This window comes from Erythrolamprus reginae, chromosome Z (assembly GCF_031021105.1).
Source record: "Erythrolamprus reginae isolate rEryReg1 chromosome Z, rEryReg1.hap1, whole genome shotgun sequence".
Classification (NCBI taxonomy): Eukaryota; Metazoa; Chordata; class Lepidosauria; order Squamata; family Dipsadidae; genus Erythrolamprus; species Erythrolamprus reginae.
Window position 1 is genome coordinate 19,755,890 of NC_091963.1, and position 24,859 is coordinate 19,780,748.

At 36.3% G+C, this 24,859-nt stretch overlaps 1 protein-coding gene across 1 annotated transcript in view; it reads left to right on the forward strand.

Moving 5' to 3' along the window:
* Window positions 1–24,859, forward strand: part of PARD3 (par-3 family cell polarity regulator) — a 716,596-nt gene that overhangs the window by 497,194 nt on the left and 194,543 nt on the right. Inside the window, 5 exon segments of the mRNA XM_070728743.1 lie at window positions 94–242; window positions 2,766–2,810; window positions 17,323–17,563; window positions 22,597–22,720; window positions 22,722–22,813. Of these exon segments, the coding sequence (XP_070584844.1) occupies window positions 94–242; window positions 2,766–2,810; window positions 17,323–17,563; window positions 22,597–22,720; window positions 22,722–22,813 (651 nt within the window).

Genomic DNA, 24,859 nt, shown 5'->3' on the forward strand with positions numbered 1-24,859 from the left:
TCCAACTTTTTATCATTGAAACTAATGAGTTATAAATGTTTGCTTAATTAAGCTTTCTTTATATTTATTTATTTATTCTTATATTTCTTAAAGTGTATTAAGTCCGGATATGGATCCAGAATTGGCTTTCCAACGAGAAGGATTTGGACGCCAGAGCATGTCAGAAAAACGTGCTAAGCAGTTTTCAGATGCCAGCCAATTAGACATCGTTAAAACACGGAAATCTAAAAGCATGGACTTAGGTATTAGTCATAGTCTTTCTTTGTTCATTGTTGTGTTTCGACGATATATTGATATTATTTTCCTTGTTGTTTCCTGATGGCATTTAAATTATTTGTAATATTATGCAGTTGATTATCCCATGCAGCTGAGTTGAATACGTGGCATGACAATTTTTAAATATGATCGAGCCAAGCGCATTATATATGCTTTAGCAATTTTAATGTTTATTTAACATGTTATGGTTATACAGATTTAGGTGTTACAGGATTGTTCAGTATATACAGCATCTGTAAACATCTTTGAATAAGTAGTTTTTCAGGAGATGGAAAACCCAAATAATTCAAAATTGTATTTTAAAATAATTCTGCAACAACATGTTTCTCATTGTTTCTAGCACTGCTAAAACCTTTTCTCTAATGAATGATTCTAACATAATTCTAAGAAGCTTAGACATTCGGCTTTAGCTTAATCTTTAATCATTTAACAGCTGGTATGTTTAGTCCCATTACGTGTAATGGCTGTTGCTAAAGACAATAGTGATTGACCTAAACACTTTCAGGGATAGTAAATGGGACTTGGTTGAAAGAATAACCTCCAATGGCAATTGCACATATTAAATAAGATAGGGATGTCAAATTCCCATTGCCATGATCATCCAACCTATGGACCATGAGTTTGACGCCCTGTTATAGGAGATCTCTCTTTCAACTTTACAAATAATAGAGACCTTGGTTTGCATGGTATGATGTAAATGATAGGAATGCGTTTAGAGTCATCTGCTCGTGACACTGCTTACGGGTCTAGCAAGTCTTCAGTTTAGAGTTAGGTGTAATTCCAGCAAAAAGATAGAGATAGCTTTGAACTGTATTAAGGAAGTGTAAAAAAATGAGGAATGGCAGAATTCTGGTCCATTGACTTGCAGGGTCTTAGTCTGGCTTAGCCACTGCCTTCTAAAAGAATTCTAAGAGAGTCTACTACATCTGAAAGAATTAAAAGACTGGAGATACCTACAAACTAAAACATTTATTGTGGCCACATTTTTCATTGAAATAAAATATTGCTTCATCAGAAAAAGCTGATGTTGAGAAAAGATCAGCAATTGTAAATGTCAACTATCAGTGGGTCAGATTACTGTATAGAACAGAGGAAAGATAAAGTCTATGGAGATTCTGTCATCCGGCTCATAGTGTCCCAAAGGTGCTTTTTCAAAAGACACCTGGACTTCGTTTTTCTTTGAAGACATTTAGCTTCTCATCCTTCTTCAATTCTTCCAGTTATCTTCTGAAAAAGCACCTTTGGGATAAAAAGTAAAGGCTACCCTGTGAGTCATGTCCAACTCAAGGGCATGATGCTCATTTCCATTTCTTAGCTGAGAGAGCCAGCATTATTGAAAGATAGTTTCCATGGTCATATGACCAGCATGGCTGTATGCCAAAGGCATGCAGAATGCTTTTACTTGCCCCTTGAAGTGGTACCTATTAATCTATTTGCACTTGCATGCTTTTGAACTGCTAAGTGGGCAAGAGATCTAGAGCAAGTAGTGGGAACCTATACTGGTGTATGCGGATGGGTGGATGGATGGATGAATGGATGGAAGGATGGATGGATGGATGGATGGATGGATGGATGGATGGATGGATAGACAGACAGACAGATTTTGTGTTTGTGTGTGTATACACACATATAATATACAAATATATACACACACAAATATACACATATATAAATGCATGTGTACACACACACACACACACACACATTTGTAGAGTGCTGTGGCTACTTTAAAGTATCACAGATCTTAATGGAAAAACATAAATCTACAATATATCTTATTTTAAAGAAGTTAGATTAATGCAACTGAAATAAGATATTACATACAACTATATAGTAGTTTATTTTTATATGATGGAGATAAATTCTTTTTAAGGAAAAAGTCTTCCGGAATATTAATGATTGGTATTCATATAAAATTGCTACTCCCATCTTACTAACTTAATTTCGTAATTCTAAATAAGTTCATGATTCTGACAGCAGTAAGTAATCTTGAAATCCTACAGGTTCATATCTTAGGGATAATACTGAAGGAAATCTAGCAAGAGTAAATATAGTAACCCATTTAATAAGTCAAATTCAGCCTTTCTAACCAAGCCTTTTTACATATCCCTTGGGAAGATTCATGAGCTTTGATATGTTTTTTTAAGTGTGAGAAAATGTAATAAATATGTAGACATTTACTGTTTTTATAATCCTACTGGGACTTTTAAAACTTGCTACTTGCTGATATGTGGTAGTCTTCCCTTAGCTAATTGAGACATGCTAGCATGTGAATAACATATTAAGTTTGCCTGTGATCCAGAGATGATTGACACAAAAGCATGAATTTTCCTAAACATTTTTCTCTCGAGCCTCATTTTGCCCCTTAAAAGTATCTGAATAATATGACATATTTGCATGAATAGTGCAAGATCCTCTAAATAAACAGTGGATGCATGAGGGATGTGGGCACTAACAAAGCTAACCATTATACATTTACCTTTTAACAGTAGCTGACGAGACTAAGCTCAGTACAATGGATGGCCAGAGAGCAGGTAAGAATTAACTGTAGGGTGATTGCCATAATTTTTTTGACCAAAGCAGCTTTCAATCACAGTGCATGTGAAAATAATATGTCAACAGTTGCATGAATCTTTTTATTCTCCCAGAATTCAAAATTACACACACTGTAATTTATAATGTTTGAGAACAACATAAGAATAAGGAAATACTAGCAATTGAGCCTACCAATTAAATACGGTTCTTAAAAAGATAATACTTTGGAGAACTCTTTGGGTGATTCATCATTGGAATTCAGACTTGGCTTATGAAATTTTGAACATATATCTAAGGCACTTCTCAGGTTAAATTTTTGAAATGTGGCTTTTAACCACAAAATTCTACCATTCTTGGAAATCCCTTAATCAAGCTTCCATCTCATTGTTCAGTAAGCAGTAATGAATGTTGCTGTATTCACTGTTCATCCTGGCATCTCACTGGCTTGTAAAGAATTAGAACAAAACCCCACTAATCAAACTGTGTTTCATAAGCTATGCATTAGAGATATTTTGCTTTCTGTGTAATTGTCATGATTCCAGATTAGAAAGCATGAATTTATTAGCAATTAAAATAATGCACCAGCTGCAGTTATGAACCTTCATAATTTATTAATGCAAATCAACTTTTGACTTATAGAATGTTGTTTTAATTAAGGTAGATCAAGGGTACATAGTAACTTTCCATGCCAGAGAAACTATTTTAATTTTGGATGTCATCTAAGAATCATGAAAACGTTACTTGTTTCTAACATTAATCATTGAACAATATATTCCTAGTTTTGTGTGTCTGTCTCTCTATAAATAACAGAAAACTCATTTTTATTCCTAATACCACAATATCATGTATGTGGTAAACTGAAAAATATATATTATAAAAGAAGTAATAAAATTTTAAGTTTTTAAAAAACAAATTCTGAAGTGTAAAGAAACATGAAGAGAGAATAGAAACTTTAGTTTTTGATCTACATGATACAATAATTCCACTATAGTAAGCATTATTAAAACTCTTGAGGTTAAAAGTGAATGCTATTGACTGAGTTCTAACAATGACTGTTATGACTAATAGACATGAATCTAAGTGATGTACTGACAATATAAGAAAAATCTAGTCTCCATTTACTTCTTAATTCTGTAGATTTCTGCTACATTTTTGCCTGCAAAGGTATCACTGAACCTTTGTTGATATTCTAGTTTTATCACAGTATAGTTGGTTGTATACTCAAAATACTTAAAACATTAAGCTTCTTTTTTGCCTTTGTGACCAGATTTGAATGGTTTATTTTCAAATACAACAAAACATACACCCAAAGCTGAATTGAATCGGTTATTATAGTCAGGACTAGTGTAGAAACTGCCATCATAATCATGCATCCCAGGTCTCTTTTCTTCTTACCAATCCTTTATTTATTTATTTATTATTTAGATTTGTATGCCGCCCCTCTCTGCAGACTCGGGGCGGCTCACAACAGAATAAAACAATTCATAGCAAATCTAAATTGTAGTTTAAAATATTTAAAAATCCCATTTACTATAGAAACATACCATTCATAAATTGTATAGGCCCGAGGGAGATGTCTCAGTTCCCCATGCCTGACGACAAAGGTGGGTTTTAAGGAGCTTACAAAAGGCAAGGAGAGTAGGGGCAGTTCTAATCTCCCCTGGGGCCCGCCAACCGACATTGTTTAGTTGACGGGACCCGGAGAAGGCCCACTCTGTGGGACCTAATCAGTCACTGGGATTCGTGCGGCAGAAGGTGGTCTCGGAGATATTCTGGTCCAATGCCATGAAGGGCTTTAAAGGTCATAACCAACACTTTGAATTGTGACCGGAAATTGATCGGCAACCAATGCAGACTGCGGAGTGTTGGTGAAACATGGGCATACCTAGGTAAGCCCATGACTGCTCTCGCAGCTGCATTCTGCACGATCTGAAGTTTCCGAACACTTTTCAAAGGTAGCCCCATGTAGAGAGCATTACAGTAGTCGAACCTCGAGGTGATGAGGGCATGAGTGACTGTGAGCAGTGAGTCCCGGTCCAGATAGGGCCGCAACTGGTGCACCAGGCGAACCTGGGCAAACGCCCCCCTCGCCACAGCTGAAAGATGGTTCTCTAATGTGAGCTGTGGATCGAGGAGGACGCCCAAGTTGCGGACCCTCTCTGAGGGGGTCAATAATTCTCCCCCTAGGGTAATGGAAGGACAGATGGAATTGTTCTTGGGGGGCAAAACCCACAGCCACTCCGTCTTATCCGGGTTGAATTTGAGTCTGTTGACACCCATCCAGGCCCCAACAGCCTCCAGACACCGGCACATCACTTCCACTGCTTCCTTTCTTCGCATTTTTGCAGCCTTCCATTCTGCTCTCTTTTTCCAAAGCATCCCAAGGGCACATTGGTCAAACATTTAACAATTTCCGTCTTAATACTGTTTACCATTCTTTTTACTTATAGAACTTTCATATGAAATTTTGGTTAAGTATGGACCACTTTGACACATCTTTACCAAATTAACAGAGATTATTAAAATGAATAACCTCATTCTATTTTGATATTTGCAAAGCGGAATGTATTTCATGGAAGACTATAAAGTACAATAGAGTAGATAATGTTTATCTTGGCAGAATAAATTAGAACCTGTTTTAAGAGCTGCAGTTGAGTTTATTTGTATTAATCCAATGGAAAGTGATGTTCTTGCCTGGATGGAATCTGTCGTAATAGATTTTTAAGCTTGTTTTCTTTCTTCAATTGACTTAAATTGCCTAATCCTTTTCAATGCTTATAGTTCATTCCGAAGGTCAGAAGTGTATTATTCGGTAGCAATTGAGTATGTCTCATTTATTCAATGTTATGCAGACAGGAAGTATGATGGGTTATTTCCATATTCATCTTGTCATAATGCCAACAATAAATCTCTGGAACAACAGCCAGAATTTATTAAAATAAGATGATAGTTAATTTTCAGTTGAGCTAAGGGATGAGATAAATGGTTAATGATATTTTCCATTGTTTAGGTTTGTTTTTTCCCCAAGTTAAAATGTAATTCTTTATTGTGTGTACTAAATTAGAAATGCTTATTTAATTTATCCTCTCATCAATACCAGTTATTTAAATCACCTGGAATGGTTCAGATTGTAAAAGTCTAGTAATAGAAATATCTCTGTCAGATTTAGGTTCTGAAATATTCATTCTAGTATTTTGTGTTCACGTTATTCAGATGAAATGCTTTTGAGATGAATATCCTCAGAAGAAAATAGTCAGTGGTTAACACTTACATGAATGGATGCGAGCTCACATGTATAAAAAGCAGAACATTAAGCCATAAAAGTGTATACCATCAATAGTAGAATAAATTAGGGAGACTTAAGTAAATAGACTAATTAAAAATAGGAGAATTCCGTCTATTAAAAAATATTTAAGATGACTAATACTTCTGCTCAGCTGATTATTTGCTCACTTTCCTCTTTTTCATCTACCGTAATCTTTCTGTATAAATTACATTTCACAATACTGGCTCCAGTTAGAATGTACATTTCAAGGCATAATCAAAGAAGGACAATTCACACGAAGTTTCATTAATCCCAGGAACTCAGAGGTTGGGAGTCAGAGTGCTCAAAAACTGAATAAGTAAAATTTTAGTCCTGGTTTATTGGTGAATTCATTACATAGACTATCTGTGAATAACTTGAACCTTAACAGTTCATCAGATTCTGTTGTGTCAATCGGTCTTCATTCATGATGCTCTTAACTTTTTTTTATTTTTTCATTCTGTCCACATTAGTTTCATTTTAATATACAGTATAGGCTTAATCAGTTTTGATATAGACTTATGTTGTGTGAATTGAGTACATGTAAAAAAAATTGGGACTGAGTATTCAATGATTTTATTTAAATTACTATCCTATAGATAGTTTCAGAAAAGCCAAATGCACTTATAGACTTACTGAATACTTTTTATGTCAGTGTGAAGTACGAGATGTCCGTATTCCCATTATTGTCCAGATCTCAAGAACAAAAAGGTAGCAGAAATTCTGTGAGGCTTATCTTGAAATGCAAGAAGAACTATGCTGGACAGATTGTTAAAAGAAACATATCAAGAGAGAATGTACAATGTCTATGGAGATTGTCAGTCATCCAGATCAGAGTTTTGGTTTTTCTTTGAAGTCATTTCACTTCTCATTCAAGAAGCTTCTTGGTTTAAAAGTGAAATATCTTCAAAGAAAAATGAAGTCCAGATACTTCTTGGTAAGCACCATCCTTGAATATAGCTCATCTGTTTGGAACCCATATCGCATCGCAGACATTAACACCCTTGAAAATGTCCAAAGATACTTCACCAGAAGAGCCCTTCACTCCTCCACTCCAAATAGAATACCCTATGAGACTAGACTTTCAATCCTGGGCCTAGAAAGTCTAGAACTAAGACGCCTTAAACAAGATCTAAGTATTGCCCACAAGATCATATGCTGCAATGTCCTGCCTGTCGGCGACTACTTCAGCTTCAACCACAACAACACAAGAGCACACAACAGATTTAAACTTAATATTAACCGCTCCAAAATTGACTGTAAAAAATATGACTTCAGTAACCGAGTTGTCAAAGTGTGGAACTCATTACCGGACTCCATAGCGTCATCCCCAACCCCCAACACTTTACCCTTAGATTATCTACGGTTGACCTATCCAGATTCCTAAGAGGTCAGTAAGGGGCGAGTACAAGTGCACTAGAGTGCCTTCCGTCCCCTGTCCTATTGCTCTCCTATATCTCCTATACCTTTCTTCTATTCCTATATCTCCTCTTCTATTCTTTCATTGATATCTTCTATTACCAGTGTTCCCTCTAATTTTTTTGGGGGGTGGGCGGAAAAGTATAGTGTCTGAGCGGCAGTCCCTTCGGGACTGGGTGGCACATAAATAATAAATGAATGAATGAATGAATGAATGAATGAATGAATGAATGAATAAGCAAGCAAGCAAGCAAGCAAGCAAGCAAGCAAGCAAGCAAGCAAGCAAGCAAGCAAGCAAGCAAGCAAGCAAGCAAATAAAAAACCCACCCTGTTTTGCCTCACAGAATTTCAAAATAAAATACTGTACTGTGTGTCTATAACAGTGAGATCATAATAGGGCAACTATCAATATCAAAATGCCACTTAAATAGTTGAGCTAGTTTCAAACTAGATTTTGATTTTCTTTCTCTCTTCCTTACTCCCATTCTTTTTCTTTTCCTTCCTCTCTTTTTTCTATCTGTTTCTCTCTCTTCCTCTCTTCCTCTCTCTCTCCTTCCCTCTCACTCTTTCCCTCTCGGCTTCTGGGCAGGTTTGGAAAACTCTGAGTTGATGATGATTTGTAAGTGAGCGATTGCTCACTGCTCAGCTTAGAGTATTGTATAGTAATGTCTATTACTATAACTTCTTTTCTATTATTTCTTAAATATATTTTACTATGAGTAAATTAGGATTGAGTAAATTAATCTTTAGGTCTGCATCATAATATGAAAAGTCTAAATCAGGAACAATGGAGGCAGTTGCTATGACTAAAAGTGCAGAGTCCACTTCTTGGAATAGTTTCTTGTGGTCTGGAAAGATTAATTTTGCTTTGCAAATTATCCTATAACTATGTCTTTATATAAATGCTTCACATAATCCCTGTACTTCAGTTAATTAAGATGATTTGTATTGAGATAAGAATGTTTCATGGTGGGTTTTTTTGTGGAAGGTCTGGTCGGCAGAAGTTATTTTATTGGATTCAATAAATTGGTGGGACTCAAAATTATACTTCCGGTTCTGTGGGTATGGTGTGGTTCAGTGGGCATGGCAGGGAAAGGATACTGTAAAATCTCTATTCCCTCCCCACTCCAGGGAAGCGTACTACAAATCCCCATTTCCTCCCTATCTGGTGGAAATCAGGAGGCAGAATAGATGGGGGCGGGGCCAGTCAGAGGTGGTATTTACCAGTTCTCTGAACTACTCAAAATTTCTGCTACAAGTTCTTCAGAACTGTTCAGAATCTGCTGAAACCCACCTCTGTGACTTGGGTGGCTAGCTTAATGAACATAGAAGAGAACACAGAATATCGTAAGTGCTTTTTCAGGAGGGACTTTCTTGTTTTTCTTTAAAGACCTTTCATTTGTCATCTAAGAAGCTTCATCAGCTCTGAAAAACAAAATCCAATTACATCCTGAAAAATCACTATTAGGATAACCATTACCTGGATGACTGTGAATCTCTACAGACATTTTGAACACAGAATACAGTGGTACCTCTACTTATGAACCTAATTCATTCCATAACCAGATTCTTAAGTAGAAAAGCTTGTAAGAAGAAGCAATTCCCCACCCCATAAGAATCAATGTAAAAGCAAATAATGTGTGCGATTGGGGAAACTACAGGAAGGGTGGAGGCCCTGTATCCTCCCAGGAGATTCCTAGAGAGGCCCTATGGAGGCTTCTCCCCACCTTTTTCGGACCTGTTTCCTCCCAGGAGATTCCTAGAGAGAACCCGCGGAGGCTTCTCCCTGCCTTTTCCGGGTACAGTTTCAGAGGCTCAGGTTTGTGAATGGAAAATGGTTCTTGAGAAGAGGCAAAAAAATCTTGAACACCCGGTTCTTATCTAGAAAAGTCCATAAGTAGAGGTTTTCTTAGGTAGAGGTACCACTGTACTTTATTTTGCCATATGTGATTAGGCACACAAGGAACTTGTCTCAGGTGCAAAAGCTCTCAGTGATCCAATCATCAGGAAGAATTTTGCATTTTTTGCAAGTTCCAAAGTCCTAAGCTTTGCATAGAATAACAGTACATCCAGGATACCTTCATTAAATAAGTCATTGATGAAAAACATTCTGGGAGAAAACAGTGGCAAGCTGCTTTATTAATGCAGTTAAGGAAACTGCATGTAGTAGCTAAGAGTTAAGCTTGACTCAAGGGTATCCTTACCTTAGATAACATTTAGGTCATTTAACTTTAATTACAAATATGTGCTTAGCCCACTTAAATAATCTTGGAGTAAAATCCAGTCAAATAATAAATAAAACCCTATGAAATCACAACATTCAAAACAATACAAAATCATAAAACAATAATAGTGTAACAAGAATATGATAACATTAACAGAAATAATACACCTTTATTTATTAACATCAATATTTTTGCATGTAGATGACATACATCTCAACCTCCTGCAGGCTTTCCAGGAGCAATTAATTATAAAACTGGTTGTGAGGGTGATGCAATAAAATACAATAAAATAAAAGTACATAAATGAAAACAAAAACTTTTTATAGTAATACTCTTCTTCTTCAACAGTCTCTCCACCTCTTATCTTTCCTTATAAAGTATCAAAATATTTTCAGTAATTTCTCTTCTGCAGGATACATTTCCCCTTTTAACTATTTCCAACCCTTAGGAACCCATATTTTGACATCATTAGGAAGGATGCCAGGAGCAACAAATGCACACCTTTGAAGTACAAAAGATTCTAACTTCTATATGGTTCACTCAGGTCACACTTGGCAATTTTTACTCATTCACACATCTGGCTGTGTTTGTTGAACAAGATACAGTGGCCCAGTTTTATCACTACAGCTAAGACTCAAATAAGTAGGTTATTCTGTCATATCAATCGAAAGAAAACAATACTCATTAGTCTTATTTGTAAATTAGGTCTATATTTCAGTTAGGCAAATGTAAAAAATGAGCAAACATGATCATGTTTGTTTTATATTTAAAAAGTTGAAGATTTCATTAAATTTTGTTTAATAATATAGGTGCAAATATATTCACGAAGGCCCACAGGACCATGTCAGGAAACCACAAATGAATCATTAAACCAACTGTGTAGCTTTAATGAAATATTACCTACATTTTTTATCAGTAAAGGAACTTTACCATGGGGATAATTATAAAAGTAAAAGTTGAAGGTGTATTATTTCTAAAAGGAATTTGTAAAGTTTTAAAAATAATAATGATAATATAACAATTCTGATATTTATGATTTCACTTCTAACAGATGTTATATGTTAAAGGATGTGGGAAATGTGGAAGAAATGTGGTCATGACAAGAATGTGTATTGAGACAATGAAGTGTTGTTTCAGCCAAAATTGTCTCCATGGAAAATGAGTCAGTAGGGTTCATGCCTGTCCAATAACCAAAAGTTGCTTATAAAGCAAAAGATCCATAGTAGCTAAATATTTCTAAATAACCTAGCCACACATCACATAAAGATATCCTCTATCACCACAGGCTGTTAAGTATTTTGACTTGGGATTGTTTAAAAGCAATAGTCAGAATCTCCCATAAAACCTAACTACTCTGAATTTTAAGTGTAATTTCATGTAATTCAACATCATTCGTTCATTCATTCATTCATTCATTCATTCATTCATTCATTCATTCATTCATTCACACTTCTATGCCACCCAATCCCAAAGGACTCAAGGTGGCTCACAACAATATAAAATTACAATAACAATAACAATAAAAAGAAGTCAAGGAAAAAACCTGAGCAATTTCTAAAATCCTAATTAAACTTTAAAAACCATTCAACAACACACGTACTAGTCATTCATACCAAATTCAAATATATGGACAAGTTAGTGGTTGATTTAGGGCCCCCAGGCCTGCCAGCATAGCCAGGTCTTCGTGGCCTTACAAAAAGCCAGCAAGGTGGGGCCATACGAACCTCGGAGTGGGTGGGAGTTGATTCCATAAAATCGGGGCAGCAACAGAGAAGGCCCGCCAACCTGCATTGTTTAGCTGACGGGACCTGGAGGAGGCCAAATCTGTGTGCTCTAATTGGTCTCTGGGAGGTATGTGGCAGGAGACATAAATAATCTGGCCCTGAGCCATATAAGGCTTTAGAGGTAATAACCAACACCTTGAATTGTACCCGGAGACTAATAGGGAGCCAGTGCAGTTCACGGAGTAGTGTTACATGACAATCTACGCGGCTGTATTCTGGACTATTTGGAGTCTCTGAACACTTTTCAAGTGTAGCCCCATGTAGAGTGCATTGCAATAATCAGGACTAGAGGTGATAAGGGCCTGAGCAACTGTGCATAGAGCCTCTGGGTCTAAATAGGGTTGCAGCTGATACATCAGGCGAACCTGGGCAAAGGTCCCCCTGGCCACAGCCGAAAGATGGTGTTCTAGGTTCAGCTGTGGATCCAGGAAGACACCCAAGTTGCGGACCCTATCTGATGGTCTTATATTTTCTGAAAAGCATACAGATACAGACATGAAAGGAGAGAGAAAATTGAGTTGTGGGAGTTATATTTTAGGTATCTATTGGAATATACTGTACTCTCTTCCCTATGAAAATCCAGAGTACAATATACAGGATTACAGGTAGTCCTCAATTTACAAGGATAATGAGGCATGCCTACTATAAATCATGATAGTTGTAAAGCAGGTAATCTTTGTGACTAACCTAACTTTATGACTTGTTTTTTACATGCTGTTATTCAAATGCTTCTATCACAAAGTGAACATTCTAGTTGTTAATCAAATGATTTGTTCACTTTAGGCCCCATTTTTTGAAAACCAGAAATATATATGAATGCCAAGAGAGGAGGGGGCAAGACATCAGAACCAGGCAATGAGTAACTGGTCATAAGGATTACCTATCTCTGTTAGGACAAAAAATAGCCACCTCTAGTACAATCATCATTTAACTTGTTGCTACATATACTGTACCAAATAGAATAATACAAACTATGCATATTTACAACTAACCATATACTTCAGTAATGATATTTCAGCATTACTTAGATCCATTTTAAATCTTCTCTTTTTATCTATGCAAAGCTTAATTTCATGCCTGAAGACAATCTTTTTCAAAGAGAAGCATTCTGATTAAATCTCAAGGATATTAGCCTTTCCTAAGTTCTTAGGACTAAAAAATAGCAATTGAAAATTGTATTCTGTTGCAATATATTAAGAAAAACAGTGGATGCATGTGCCGTTAAGTTCTGAATGAAATTTATTAAAATAAATCTTCTGAATTTAATTTATAAATTATGGTGGGTCAATCAGATTTCTAAGACTAGGTTCATTACTAATATCTCTGTCTAGGAATTTGAACCAAATTGGTTGTCTATAGTGATTCTAGTTCTTCCAAAGGTGCTTCTTCAAGAGGCAACTGGACTTTCTGGTTGTTGGTTTTTTTAAAGTCATTTTGCTTCTCATCAAGAAGCTTCTTCAGCTCTTGTCTAGTTGCCTCTTAAAAAAAGAAAAATTGGGAGAACCAGATTGGTTGTAATCTACATGCTGGGATTTATACCAAATATAATTTATTAAATGTGTGTTGGGCTACAACTGAAGAAATTAAAATTTACTCATCACTAGATCACCTCACTAATGATTTGGGTTAGTTATTAGTTCCAATCTATCACAGGTTTGATGTGTTAATTATTAAATTTGATGAAGAAGTACAACATAGATCTCAAACTCCTCATGGAATATGCAGTATAACCTTAAGGAATAAACTATAACTGATATTCATAAAGTTATGAATAATTTGAATTGTGAATAATTCATGTCCTAAACCCAAGAAAGCCATATTTAAAATCTACTAGCAGAGTCATTCCTTTAAGATAGTCAAATTTTCACAGGAGTCTTCAATCAAACTCTGAATTCTGACAATTGCTTCCTGTCCAAAAGAGACCCATTAAAACAATGAGATGCTTAACTAAAAGTATTTTTAATCATATTACTACATATTCTGCTTTGGGATTATTTCTTTATTTTCTTTGTCAGCAGACTGTCCACATCTATTTGGATGGCCACCCAAGTTTAACAAATAGTCTAACCATTTCTGCAATCCATTATTAGTTTTACAGTACTCTGGGAACATTAGGTCACATACCATCTCACTTTTCTTTTGGGATTCTGCGTCTTACATAAATAATTTTATCACAATAATCCATAGTGGTAGCAGGAAATAATTTCCCTTGTGAACATGAATAGGTACCTAATATAACTACCATTTCTAAAAAGAAAAAGGAATCATTGAATAACTAAAAAAAAAATTGTTTCTCATTATAGAAACTCAGATGCTAAGTAATTATCAGATAAAGAAAAGAAAGTGTTCCCCCTTACGTTTATTCCAGACCAAATGTAGTCTTCCTTCCTTCCTTCCTTCCCCCACCCACTCACTCACTCAATTTTTTTGCTATTTCTCAAATTGCATTTTAATAACAATCAGGATTTTGAAAATACTACTATGTGATTGTGTTAAAATTAATTTAATAAAATATTTATTGATTGCCAAGTGTATATAGCAGCACATACAAATAGCTTTCCATACCCATTGACAGTACGTATTCCCCCAGGGCAAATGCACAGACTTAACTACAAATATTTTTCAAGCCTAACCTGAAGTTTATTTACACAGCTGAAAAGCGCTGAACCTTCCTTTCCTTTCTTACTCATTTCACACTTGACCTCTACCTCTACTTATTTTCAGGCCTTTCTGCTTCCTAAAATATTGGGAATCTTTGAGATGGGATCTCTGAGGTAGAAGTATAAATTATGTGACTTCGTATTGATTATGACTTTATAGATTCTTTGTTTCAGTTGTTTCCAAAATTCGCCTTTTTGTTCATCCTAATACTCAAGGCTGAATTCTATTAAAAACAAAATCCAACAATTTGAAATACAATATCAATAATAAAGTTAATTAACTGTTAAAACCCAAGAGCATGGGTCCCCAAACTTGGCAACTTTAAGACTTGTGGACATCAACTCCCAGAATTCTCTAGCCAGCATAGCTTCTGGGAATTGAAGTCCACAAGTTTGAAAGCCTCTGGCCTAGAGAAAGAAATGAGCCTTTTTTCTAAATGGTAAGAAAATGAGAGCTAAACACAATTTCTGAAGCAGTGCATTCAGCATCCCTGGACTATACATTACCTGAAAGACACATACTGTATATGAGTTTTTGTCATTATAGACACATTCATACAAATCTGCAGATTCTTACAGAATTGAACATTGAGATAGATTTAAAGTGGGAAAGACAGACTTATAATAAAGTGGGCTTGAAACACTATTATATTCAATAGTAAAACTCAACAGTAATACCACCAATTGTCCTTGATGACTAGCAAAAAAACATTGCAGATCCTTTAAAATGTTCATATTGTGATCCCTTTAACCTCTAATGGTTATCAGCCCATTTGGCATTCATTTCAATTTTTATACAAATTTCAAGGATAGTCCCACCTCTTCGGGTAATAATTAAGATGAAATGTAATCCAGGGATGGATAACAAATTAGAGGAACTTGGAAGTGAAGCTGGTTCTAACCACAACAGTGCAAAAGGATTCCTGACTGTAGCTACCATCTTGAAATCCAGAAGGATTAAGGATTGTGTCCCCAAATGTAGAACTATTCTTTTTGAGAAGTTTAAACTGAATCTCATTCCCAGGTTCATATTTCTAACTATCAACAGCATCCATTTTGTCTGGTTTTCATTTCAGTTTGTTTTACTGCAACTACCTGATTATAGAATGTTAACACTTTATAAGGATACTAATTATTTAGCTGAACTTGAATGACAAGAAGCAATAGGAGTTGAATGTCAGCACTGTACTGATGGAGTCCATATCCAAAACTCTGAATAACCTTTCTCAACAGGAAAGCTTTCTGTCCTGATCCATACTTTAGTCTTAATTTTCATATTGCTATTGTTTTTCATTAGCATTAGTTAGGATAACTTTTGGAAGCATGATTTTGGATACCATTTGTATTGAAATTATTATTATTGTTATTATTTATTAGATTTGTATGCTGCCCTTCTCCGAAGACTTGGGGCGGCTCACAAGACACAATATAAAACAATGCTTACAACAAATCTAATTAATTAAAAACTACAAGCTAAAATCCCAATATATTAAAATCAATCAACCAATTCAATCACAACCATATATCATATTTATTAGACAGGGGGGGTCTTGATCTAATTTCCCCATTCCTGGCAACATAAATGAGTCTTGAGACTCATGCGGAAGGCGAGGAGCGTGGCGGCAGTGCAAATCTCTGAAGGGAGTTGATTCCAGAAGGCCGGGGCCGCCACAGAGAAGGGTCTTCCCCTAGGCCCTGCCAGACAAAATTGTCTGGTCGACGGGACCTGGAGAAGGCCAACTCTGTGGGACCATACCGGCCACTGGGATTCATGTGGCAGAAGGTGGTCCTGTAAGTAATCTGGTCCGATGTCATGTAGGGCTTTGTAGGTCATAACCAACTCTTTGAATTGTGTCCAGAAACCAATCGGCAACCAATGCAGTCTGCAGAGTCCTGGAGAAACATGGGTGTCTCTAGGAAGACCCATGACCGCTCGCGCGGCTGCATTCTGCATGATTTGAAGTTTCCGAACACTCTTCAGAGGTAGCTCCCTATCATATATTTTAGATTATTTTCTAATAATTGGCTTAACCTAATGCCACAGTTTTATCTTTTCTGATCAGCTTATGGATATGGATCTATCAATAGTGATCAGCATATGTGATGCCTTCTATAATATAATCTCAGCCAGGTAAAAACTTCTAAACTTCAGTTTGAAATAGGAATCTCTTAATTGGAATACTAAATGTATTTGTAGTGAATAAATCTCATGGAGCTCTAATTAACTACAGTATCGGCTATAACTCTGTTATAAGATCCATTTCTAGTCTTTTCTAGTGTTGACTGTATATATTATAGCTATTCTTGGGCATGCCATTTAAAAATTCTATATTTGTTATTTTAATTAATAAGATTTGTATGTATTTTTTGTTATTTATCAGTTTACATTCCCTAAGTATTTATTTGTGAATGTCAAACTTTTACCATGCTGTAGTAGTCTCTGTTAATAATCAAGATAAGGAAATTTATATTAGTTCCACTTAGTCCATAATAAGTGTTGACATAAGTGTTTATGTGTAATAACTATAGTGATACAGGTTAATTAATTCTAGGGGAAAAATCTATGTGGACTAGCCCTTGGGAAAACTGTAATATTTAAGCACAGGTTATTAAATTCTCTTCATGAAAGTGGCTAGTAAGGCAGATTTTTCCCTAGCTGTTTACTTTAAGAATGCAAGCTAATTTTAGGTCAATACAATCTCTAATGATTATCATTTCCAGTAGTTACATAGGATTGTTTGGTTCAGTTGAAAAAAATTTAAAAAATGAAATTAACTGGCTATGCCATTCAAATTATAATGCTGACATCTTTAATATTTGAATTCTAATTCCCCACCCTCCTTTTTAACCACTTGGTACTGATTTTGTTCTCATTAAATTGATTGAAACCGCAGTGATGCGTTGGTCTTCCCATCAATTTGAAAACTGGGATGTTGCTAACCTTATCAAATTTGTACAGTATGATTTGACAGTCATTGGCTAAACCCATAAAACTGCCTAGAATTGCCTGGAGATAACATGAAGAATGTTTAAAGTTTTCTCTGCAGACTGTTGTGGATGTGAATAATGGCCTCCTTGTGAATTCTAATTAACTTTTTTTTTTAAACAAAACTATTAAGGTTCTCCAACCAGAGATGTGGGTCCTTCATTAGGCCTGAAGAAATCCAGCTCTTTAGAAAGTTTGCAGACAGCAGTTGCTGAAGTGACATTGAATAGCGACATCCCCTTCCATCGTCCACGACCACGAATAATCCGAGGACGAGGATGCAATGAAAGTTTCAGGGCAGCAATAGATAAATCATATGACAAACCTGTTGCTGATGAGGATGATGAAGGCATGGAAACCTGTGAGTAAATCATGTAGAAGTCCTTTCATGAAATTCTTAAAGTCTTCTATAATTTTGGATTACATTCTGTTGGAAAACCCAATAGATTTCATAAGGTTAGGTTTCATAATAGATTTACAGACTTCAAATCACAGGACACAATTGTTCAGTTTGGCTTTGGTAAAAAGTGTGTGTGTGTGCAGCACATGAACGACTCAATTCATGTGACAGATGCCAAGCAGGGCACCAAGTAACATCAGAAAACTAAAAATAGCCTATAATTTTTGGTTTTATTTATATCGTCCTCTAAATCTTTATATGTATAAGAATATAGCTTAGTTCTTTAGATCCAAGTTGGAATGTAACATAATGGTCACACTGAAGTACATTTCCCAATGTTCCTTATGGACTGAGCATCAGGGAGAAAGTTATAAGGTTGATTGAGATGTCACAAGTTAAATTACATTCAATAATTTTTTAATTCCCTTTATTCTTTCCTCAGCTTATGTCCTTTGTATATGTGTATGTGTCTAAAATAATAATTTAGAAATCTTCCTCTGTCATTGTGAAACAAATGCAGTGCATCACTGGAAAATTACTGGTTTTAGAAGCCTGAATATTTCTCTTTGCCAACCAACTGACGTTTTTGTTTTGTTTTGTTTCGAAGAAAGAGTTGAAATAAATTGTTTATAAAGAAATCTTTATGATGTCGTATTGGGAGTTCTAAAATTATAGCATGGCACATGTGATAGAGGAGTACACTGACTTTGCAAACATAATATAATTGCTCCCCTTAGAAGAATGAGCTATTCATACTCTTAAACAATGTAGGAAAGATAAGTTTGGCGGGAGGTACGTATAGATTTTAAGAGCTATAATCAAAAAGTCAGAGATGACTGCTTGGGATATTCTGATCATATAAATCACAGCGCTTGTTTTCAAACTCTTGAAAATGATGACAAGAAACAGAACCCATTTTCAGTGTGTGTAGTCTGAAGCAAACCATTTGAATCTGAATAAATTGGCAAACCTTTCTTATCTCTTAATTGCTGGAGCTTCGGCTGGTATTAAGTAATACAATAAGCAGTCTAGACACTCAACTATGAAACAATTTCATATTCAGTAATTATGTTTTCTTATATGCATTATGGAGTAATTAGAAGAACAGCTTCAGAAATTTCGGCCTGTGGTCCTATTCAATAGAAATTATGGGCACATTTGCGTCATATTCAAAAGGGCAATCTGATTTAATATTCTATTGTTATATGCAAGTCTATTAACTGGGGCTATTTTTAACCTTTTATTTTTGTTTAAAATAAAGGTGTGGTTTTTTTTAAAAAAAATATTGCCAGTGAATGAAGAGGTAATGATTGAAGTTACATAATTAATTCTCAATATAGCATTATTAAAAGATCCCAAGCATAGTACAAGGAGTTGTTTTCATGATTTAAAAGAAGTATAATTGTTTGAGCTTAATGGCAAAACCTCAGCTATGTTAATATTTATACATAAATACTGTATTAAAAAAGAAGAAAAAGAGAAAAACTCATCCTCTGATTCGAAACAGATTTATTGAACATACAGTGGTACCTCAAGATACGAACCCCTCGTCTTACAAACAACTCGTGATACGAACCCGGGGTTCAGAAAAATTTTGCCTCTTCTTACGAACTTTTTTCGAGTTACGAACCGGCGTTCAGAGACTGCTGGGAAGCCGTGCGGCTGTTTTAAAAGGTAACAGCCGGGCGGCGGGGCTTCCCAGAAGCCTCCCGAACGCCGGTTCGTAACTCGAACAAAGTTCGTAAGAAGAGGCAAAATTTTGCTGAAGCCCGGGTTCGGTTCGGGAGGTTGCTGGGAAGCCCCCCAGGCCGGCTGCGACCTTTTAAAACAGCTGCGCCGCTTCGCAGCTGTCTCCCGAAGCCGAACGCGGAAGTTCGGCTTTAGCGTTCGGCTTCAGGAGACAGCTGGGAAGCGGCGCGGGTGTTTTAAAAGGTCGCAGGCGGCCTGGGGGGCGCCCCCCAGGCCGGCTGTCACCTTTTAAAACAGCCGCCCGGCTTCCCAGCAGTCGCCGAAAGCGGGGTTTTTTGCGGGGGTTTTTTTGGTTGCACGGATTAATTGACTTTACATTGTTTCCTATGGGAAACAATGTTTCGTCTTACGAACCTTTCGTCTTATGAACCTCCTCCTTGCACCAATTAAGTTCGTATCATGAGGTATTACTGTAGTTGGCTTATACTGACTCATATATTGTGCTTTAGGCCTTTCTATTCAGTATAGTGGCATGTAGCATGCTTTCATTTGTCCATCGCATGACACATAAGAATTGGCTTTCAAATGAGTGTGTTTATGTGTGAATGTGTGTTTGTGCAGAGACAGTAAAAATTCTCATTCTCTCTCTCTCTCTCTCTCACACACACGCACACGTGCATATTCTCATTATTGTTCTGGTTCCCTCTGTAGCTTTTGATCTCATTAACCATTTCATCCCTTTGGACTATTGAAAGGGTTTGTGGATCAGAGGCAGTGCAGTTCAGTTAAGTATTCATGAGGAACTCTCAGAAAAAGTCCGGTGAATGACTGGATGGGACAGAGCAAGTTCAGATCAAATCTCAGCAAAACATAGTTTCTGGTTGAAGGGTAGTTTCAACTTCATCTCTGGATACAACTGCATTTCTTTGCTGTTACACAATGCGTAGACAATTCTGGATTCTCCCAGTAGAGCCCACAGGATAGAGTTGTGACCAGAATTGAGTTCTAAAATCCCAGTTGCAAGAAGCATCCCAGGCAGGTGGGCAAAGCCTCCTGTCGCCACTACTGGTTCTTAGGACTGAGTCAAACCATGGGCAACCCACTACTAGTTGTGACAACGAAGGCTTTTGAGCAGTATTAGTTGGTTTCCAGGTGAGAGATTGCTGGACTACTGCAATTGCCCCAAATGGATTTGCCCTTGAATATGACTTCAAAGCTACAAATGCTACATAACTTTTCTGCTTGCCTGATGATTGATGCTAACTATTGAGATCTATATTATAGGGATTTCTCTCATTACCAAATTAAAGTCTGATCCCAATTCAAACTGATTATTATTTACAAAAAAACACTTTATGGCACAAGTTCTTCCTATCTTTGGAATCATCTGCTCTAAGTAAAATTTGCCCATCTAGGACATGCAGGGCATGTAGTTGGTCTCAATATCTAAGAAATTAAAAGGAAAGCAGGTGGAAAAGTCGCCCCTTATAGAATGGCTTTAGTCCGCTATCATTTAAAAGTAGTCGTGATCAAATTCCACAGAGTGATCTTTTTTTTGTCCAATCAATTTTTTGTCATGAAGCAGTTACTGGAGAGGGGAGTGTGGATGGGACAGTGGCCATCTTGAAGTTGGTATTACCATATCATTCAACCACTTTATTGATGTTAGTTTGTTGTAGAACTTTGAGTCACTCAGAATTCATTATATAAGCAGAATATATATGTATTGTAAATCAAGAACTAATAGAGTGATGCCTCTACTTATGAACTTTCATTCCGTAACCAGGTTCTTAAATAGAAAAGGACCCCGATTATGGGGGCAATATGCTGGCTCTGTTAAAAGTGCTATTGCTAACATGTTGTAAGTCACCCTGAATCTAAGGAGAAGGGTGGCATAAAAATCAATCAATCAATCAATCAATCAATCAATAAATAAATAAATAAATGTTTGTAAGAAGCAGCAATTTTCCCCATAGGAATCAAGGTAAAAGCAAACAATGCATGCAATTGGGGAAACCACAGGGAGGGGTATGGAGGCCCTGTTTCCTCCCAAGAGATTCCTAGAGAGGGTCCACGGAGGCTTCTCCCTGCCTTTTCTGGTTACAGTTTCAGAGGCTCGAGTTTGCAAGTGAAAAATGGTTCTTAAGAAGAGGCAAAAAAAATCTTGAACACCCGGTTCTTATCTAGAAAAGTTCGTAAGTAGAGGCATTTGTAGGTAGACGTACCACCTATCACATGTTTCTAGCCTAAGTGAAATCAAGTCTAGCAAAAATGGCAATTAATGGGTAATTTCTATGTTGTCCAAATCTAAGAAAACTGCATTTACAAAAATACGTGGAGCTGGTAGGCTGCAAAACAACTTTTGGTTCTTATTTAAATAAAAAACAAATAAACAAAGACACCTTTCTGTTCTTTCCATCCAATAGGGTTGGAATAGGGTTGATATTCCTGGAGGGGTCTGTAATATGGTAAATGATTTAGCTTTACTAGATAAATGGTCAAAGCAATGGAAACTGCAGTTTAATGTTTCCAAATGTAAAATAATGCACTTGGGGAAAAGGAATCCTCAGTCTGAGTATTGTATTGGCAGTTCTGTGTTAGCAAATACTTCAAAAGAAAAGGATTTAGGGGTAATGATTTCTGACAGTCTCAAAATGGGTGAACAGTGCAGTCAGGCGGTAGGGAAAGCAAGTAGGATGCTTGGCTGCATAGCTAGAGGTATAACAAGCAGGAAGAGGGAGTTTATGATCCCGCTATATAGAATGCTGGTGAGACCACATTTGGAATACTGTGTTCAGTTCTGGAGACCTCACCTACAAAAAGATATTGACAAAATTGAACGGGTCCAAAGACGGGCTACAAGAATGGTGGAAGGTCTTAAGCATAAAACGTATCAGGAAAGACTTAATGAACTTAATCTGTACAGTCCTGGAGGACAGAAGGAAAAGGGGGGACATGATCAAAACATTTAAATATATTAAAGGGTTAAATAAGGTCCAGGAGGGAAGTGTTTTAATAGGAAAGTGAACACAAGAACAAGGGGACACAATCTGAAGTTAGTTGGGGGAAAGATCAAAAGCAACATGAGAAAATATTATTTTACTGAAAGAGTAGTAGATCCTTGGAACAAACTACCAGCAGACGTGGTAGATAAATCCACAGTAACTGAATTTAAAGATGCCTGGGATAAACATATATCCATCCTAAGATAAAATACAGAAAATAGTATAAGGGCAGACTAGATGGACCATGAGGTCTTTTTCTGCCGTCAGACTTCTATGTTTCTATCCCCTGATTAAAATTTCCTTACTCTTTTAGTGAAGAAGACACAGAAGAAAGTTCACGATCTGGTAGAGAATCTGTGTCCACATCTAGTGACCAACCATCCCATTCTCTAGAAAGACAGATGAATGGCAGTCAGGAGAAAGGGGACCGGAAAAAGAATTGGGAAGGACAAGAAGAAAGATCGAGATAAAGAGAAGGATAAAATCAAAGCCAAGAAAGGAATGCTCAAAGGTCTTGGAGACATGTTCAGGTAGGAATTGCAGAAAAGTTTAAATGTTTATGTCTCCCCATGTTTTGCTATTCGTCTTAACATTATTTATCTATCTATTTCCAAAATACAAATAGTGCTTATATAGTTAAAATGTGTATTGAATGTCTTGTCAGTCATTTGCCATTGCAGTCTTATAAATATTCTATTAGAGTCCATTCTATTTTTCTGAGATTATTACAGCTGGATGGAGGACAATATTCTCACAAAGCAAAGGAATACCGTACTAATATGGTTTATTTATTTGACTGGTTCCTTCAAAGGAGACGAGGAATTTATGTGGCATAAATAGTAAACTGTGTTATGTACACAATGAAATAATAATAGAATTGTTTACTGGCCAAGTGTGAGTAGACACACAAGGAATTTGTTTGCGGTGCGTAAACTCTCAATATATATGCAACAATAGTGATATCATTAACATGATCATTGTACAATACATTCTTCATAAAACATTAGATACAATAGTCATGCATATTAAATAATGCACATTCCATCGTGCTAGCATCGTCATGGCTTAGACATAACTGAATGATAATCCTAGATATTTTGTACATTAATGATAATGCATTACCATTCTGCCATGGCCCAGTTCGTATTTCCATAAATTCAAATATTACCATGGAAAATACACTTCGCGTAATATATTGAGATTTCTTGTGAAGTTTGGGCAACATATGCTATTGTTTCATTTCTAGAGAAATGCCAAACAGAAGTGCCAAACAGGAATTTATTTTCTTATGATTATTTCTTATTTCTTATGATTATGATTCTATTATTTCTTATGAATGTGAATTTATCAAAATCTATTCAGCCGTAATTATTTAGTCTTATAGTTGTTAATGAATGATAAATTGGTTATTTGGAATATGAGCAGATCTTCTGATGAAGTTCTCTTGAAGACAAGTCTTACCTCAAGTACACTTCAGTTTTCTAAAACTGTTTTGGTCTGTGTTTCTCCCCAATTTAATACTGCATTTTCAACGGGTCACAGTAAACCATAACCTGTGGGGAGCACAAATCAACCAAATAAATATTGGAACCTAGAAATCAATATTAGAATATACAGATTACTTAGGATTCAGTTAGTGCACACCAGTAGTGGGTTCTAAAACCCTTTGCTACCAGTTCGTGCGTGTGCTTGCAACATTTCTGCACATGCACAGAAGCATAGGTAGCGCAGCCTCCCGCTACCTGCACTACCAGTTCTTAGAACTTGCTGGACAGGGAGAAACTCACTGCTGGTGGAGAGGTATCACAAGTTAATGTGGCCACCTCATGCCTTATGATGTTTTTATTAATAGGTTTGCATAAAACAATTTACTTTTTAAAAAAGTATGTGCAGACAATTCATTGTGGAACCATGGTTTTTTAAATCTTTCATTACAAAAGCAGAAATGTGAACATTAATTGTATTTATAAGAACTGTTGGCAGTGTGATGTTTATATTGATCAATTTGCACAGGACTGAGCTATCCAAAGGATCAGCTCTCTGCCCCATTAGATCTATCCAGCCACCTGGCACATGCAGTTCCAGCAAAAATCAAGCTGTGCATACAACTCCAACTGACCAGCGGCTGTTCACGGATGCAACTGGTGAGATTCCGGCAATTTTCGCTGGTTGTTTTTTTAAAAAAAAACCCTTAGAAAATCACCAAAATCTCGCTTGCGCAAGGACGCTTATTTTTAAATATATATATTTTATTGATTTTATAATATAAAACACACACACAACATATAACAAGTACTCAGTGATTAGTGCCCACCACCAGACAACATTCATACCCCTCCATCAAAATGGAGGTGTAAGGACGCTTATTGAGTTAGCTAAGAGTCAGCATATTGCCCCTAACAATTTGGGTCCTCATTTTACCCACCTCGGAAGGATGGAAGGCTGAACCAAATAGTTTGGTTTGTTACTAAACCAAACAAAGGTGTAAAATAACATTTCAGGAGAGGAAAAATGAACATGTTTACTTTAATATGTCTCAGCATGCCTAGTAAAACCAATTTTCCTCATTTCATTTC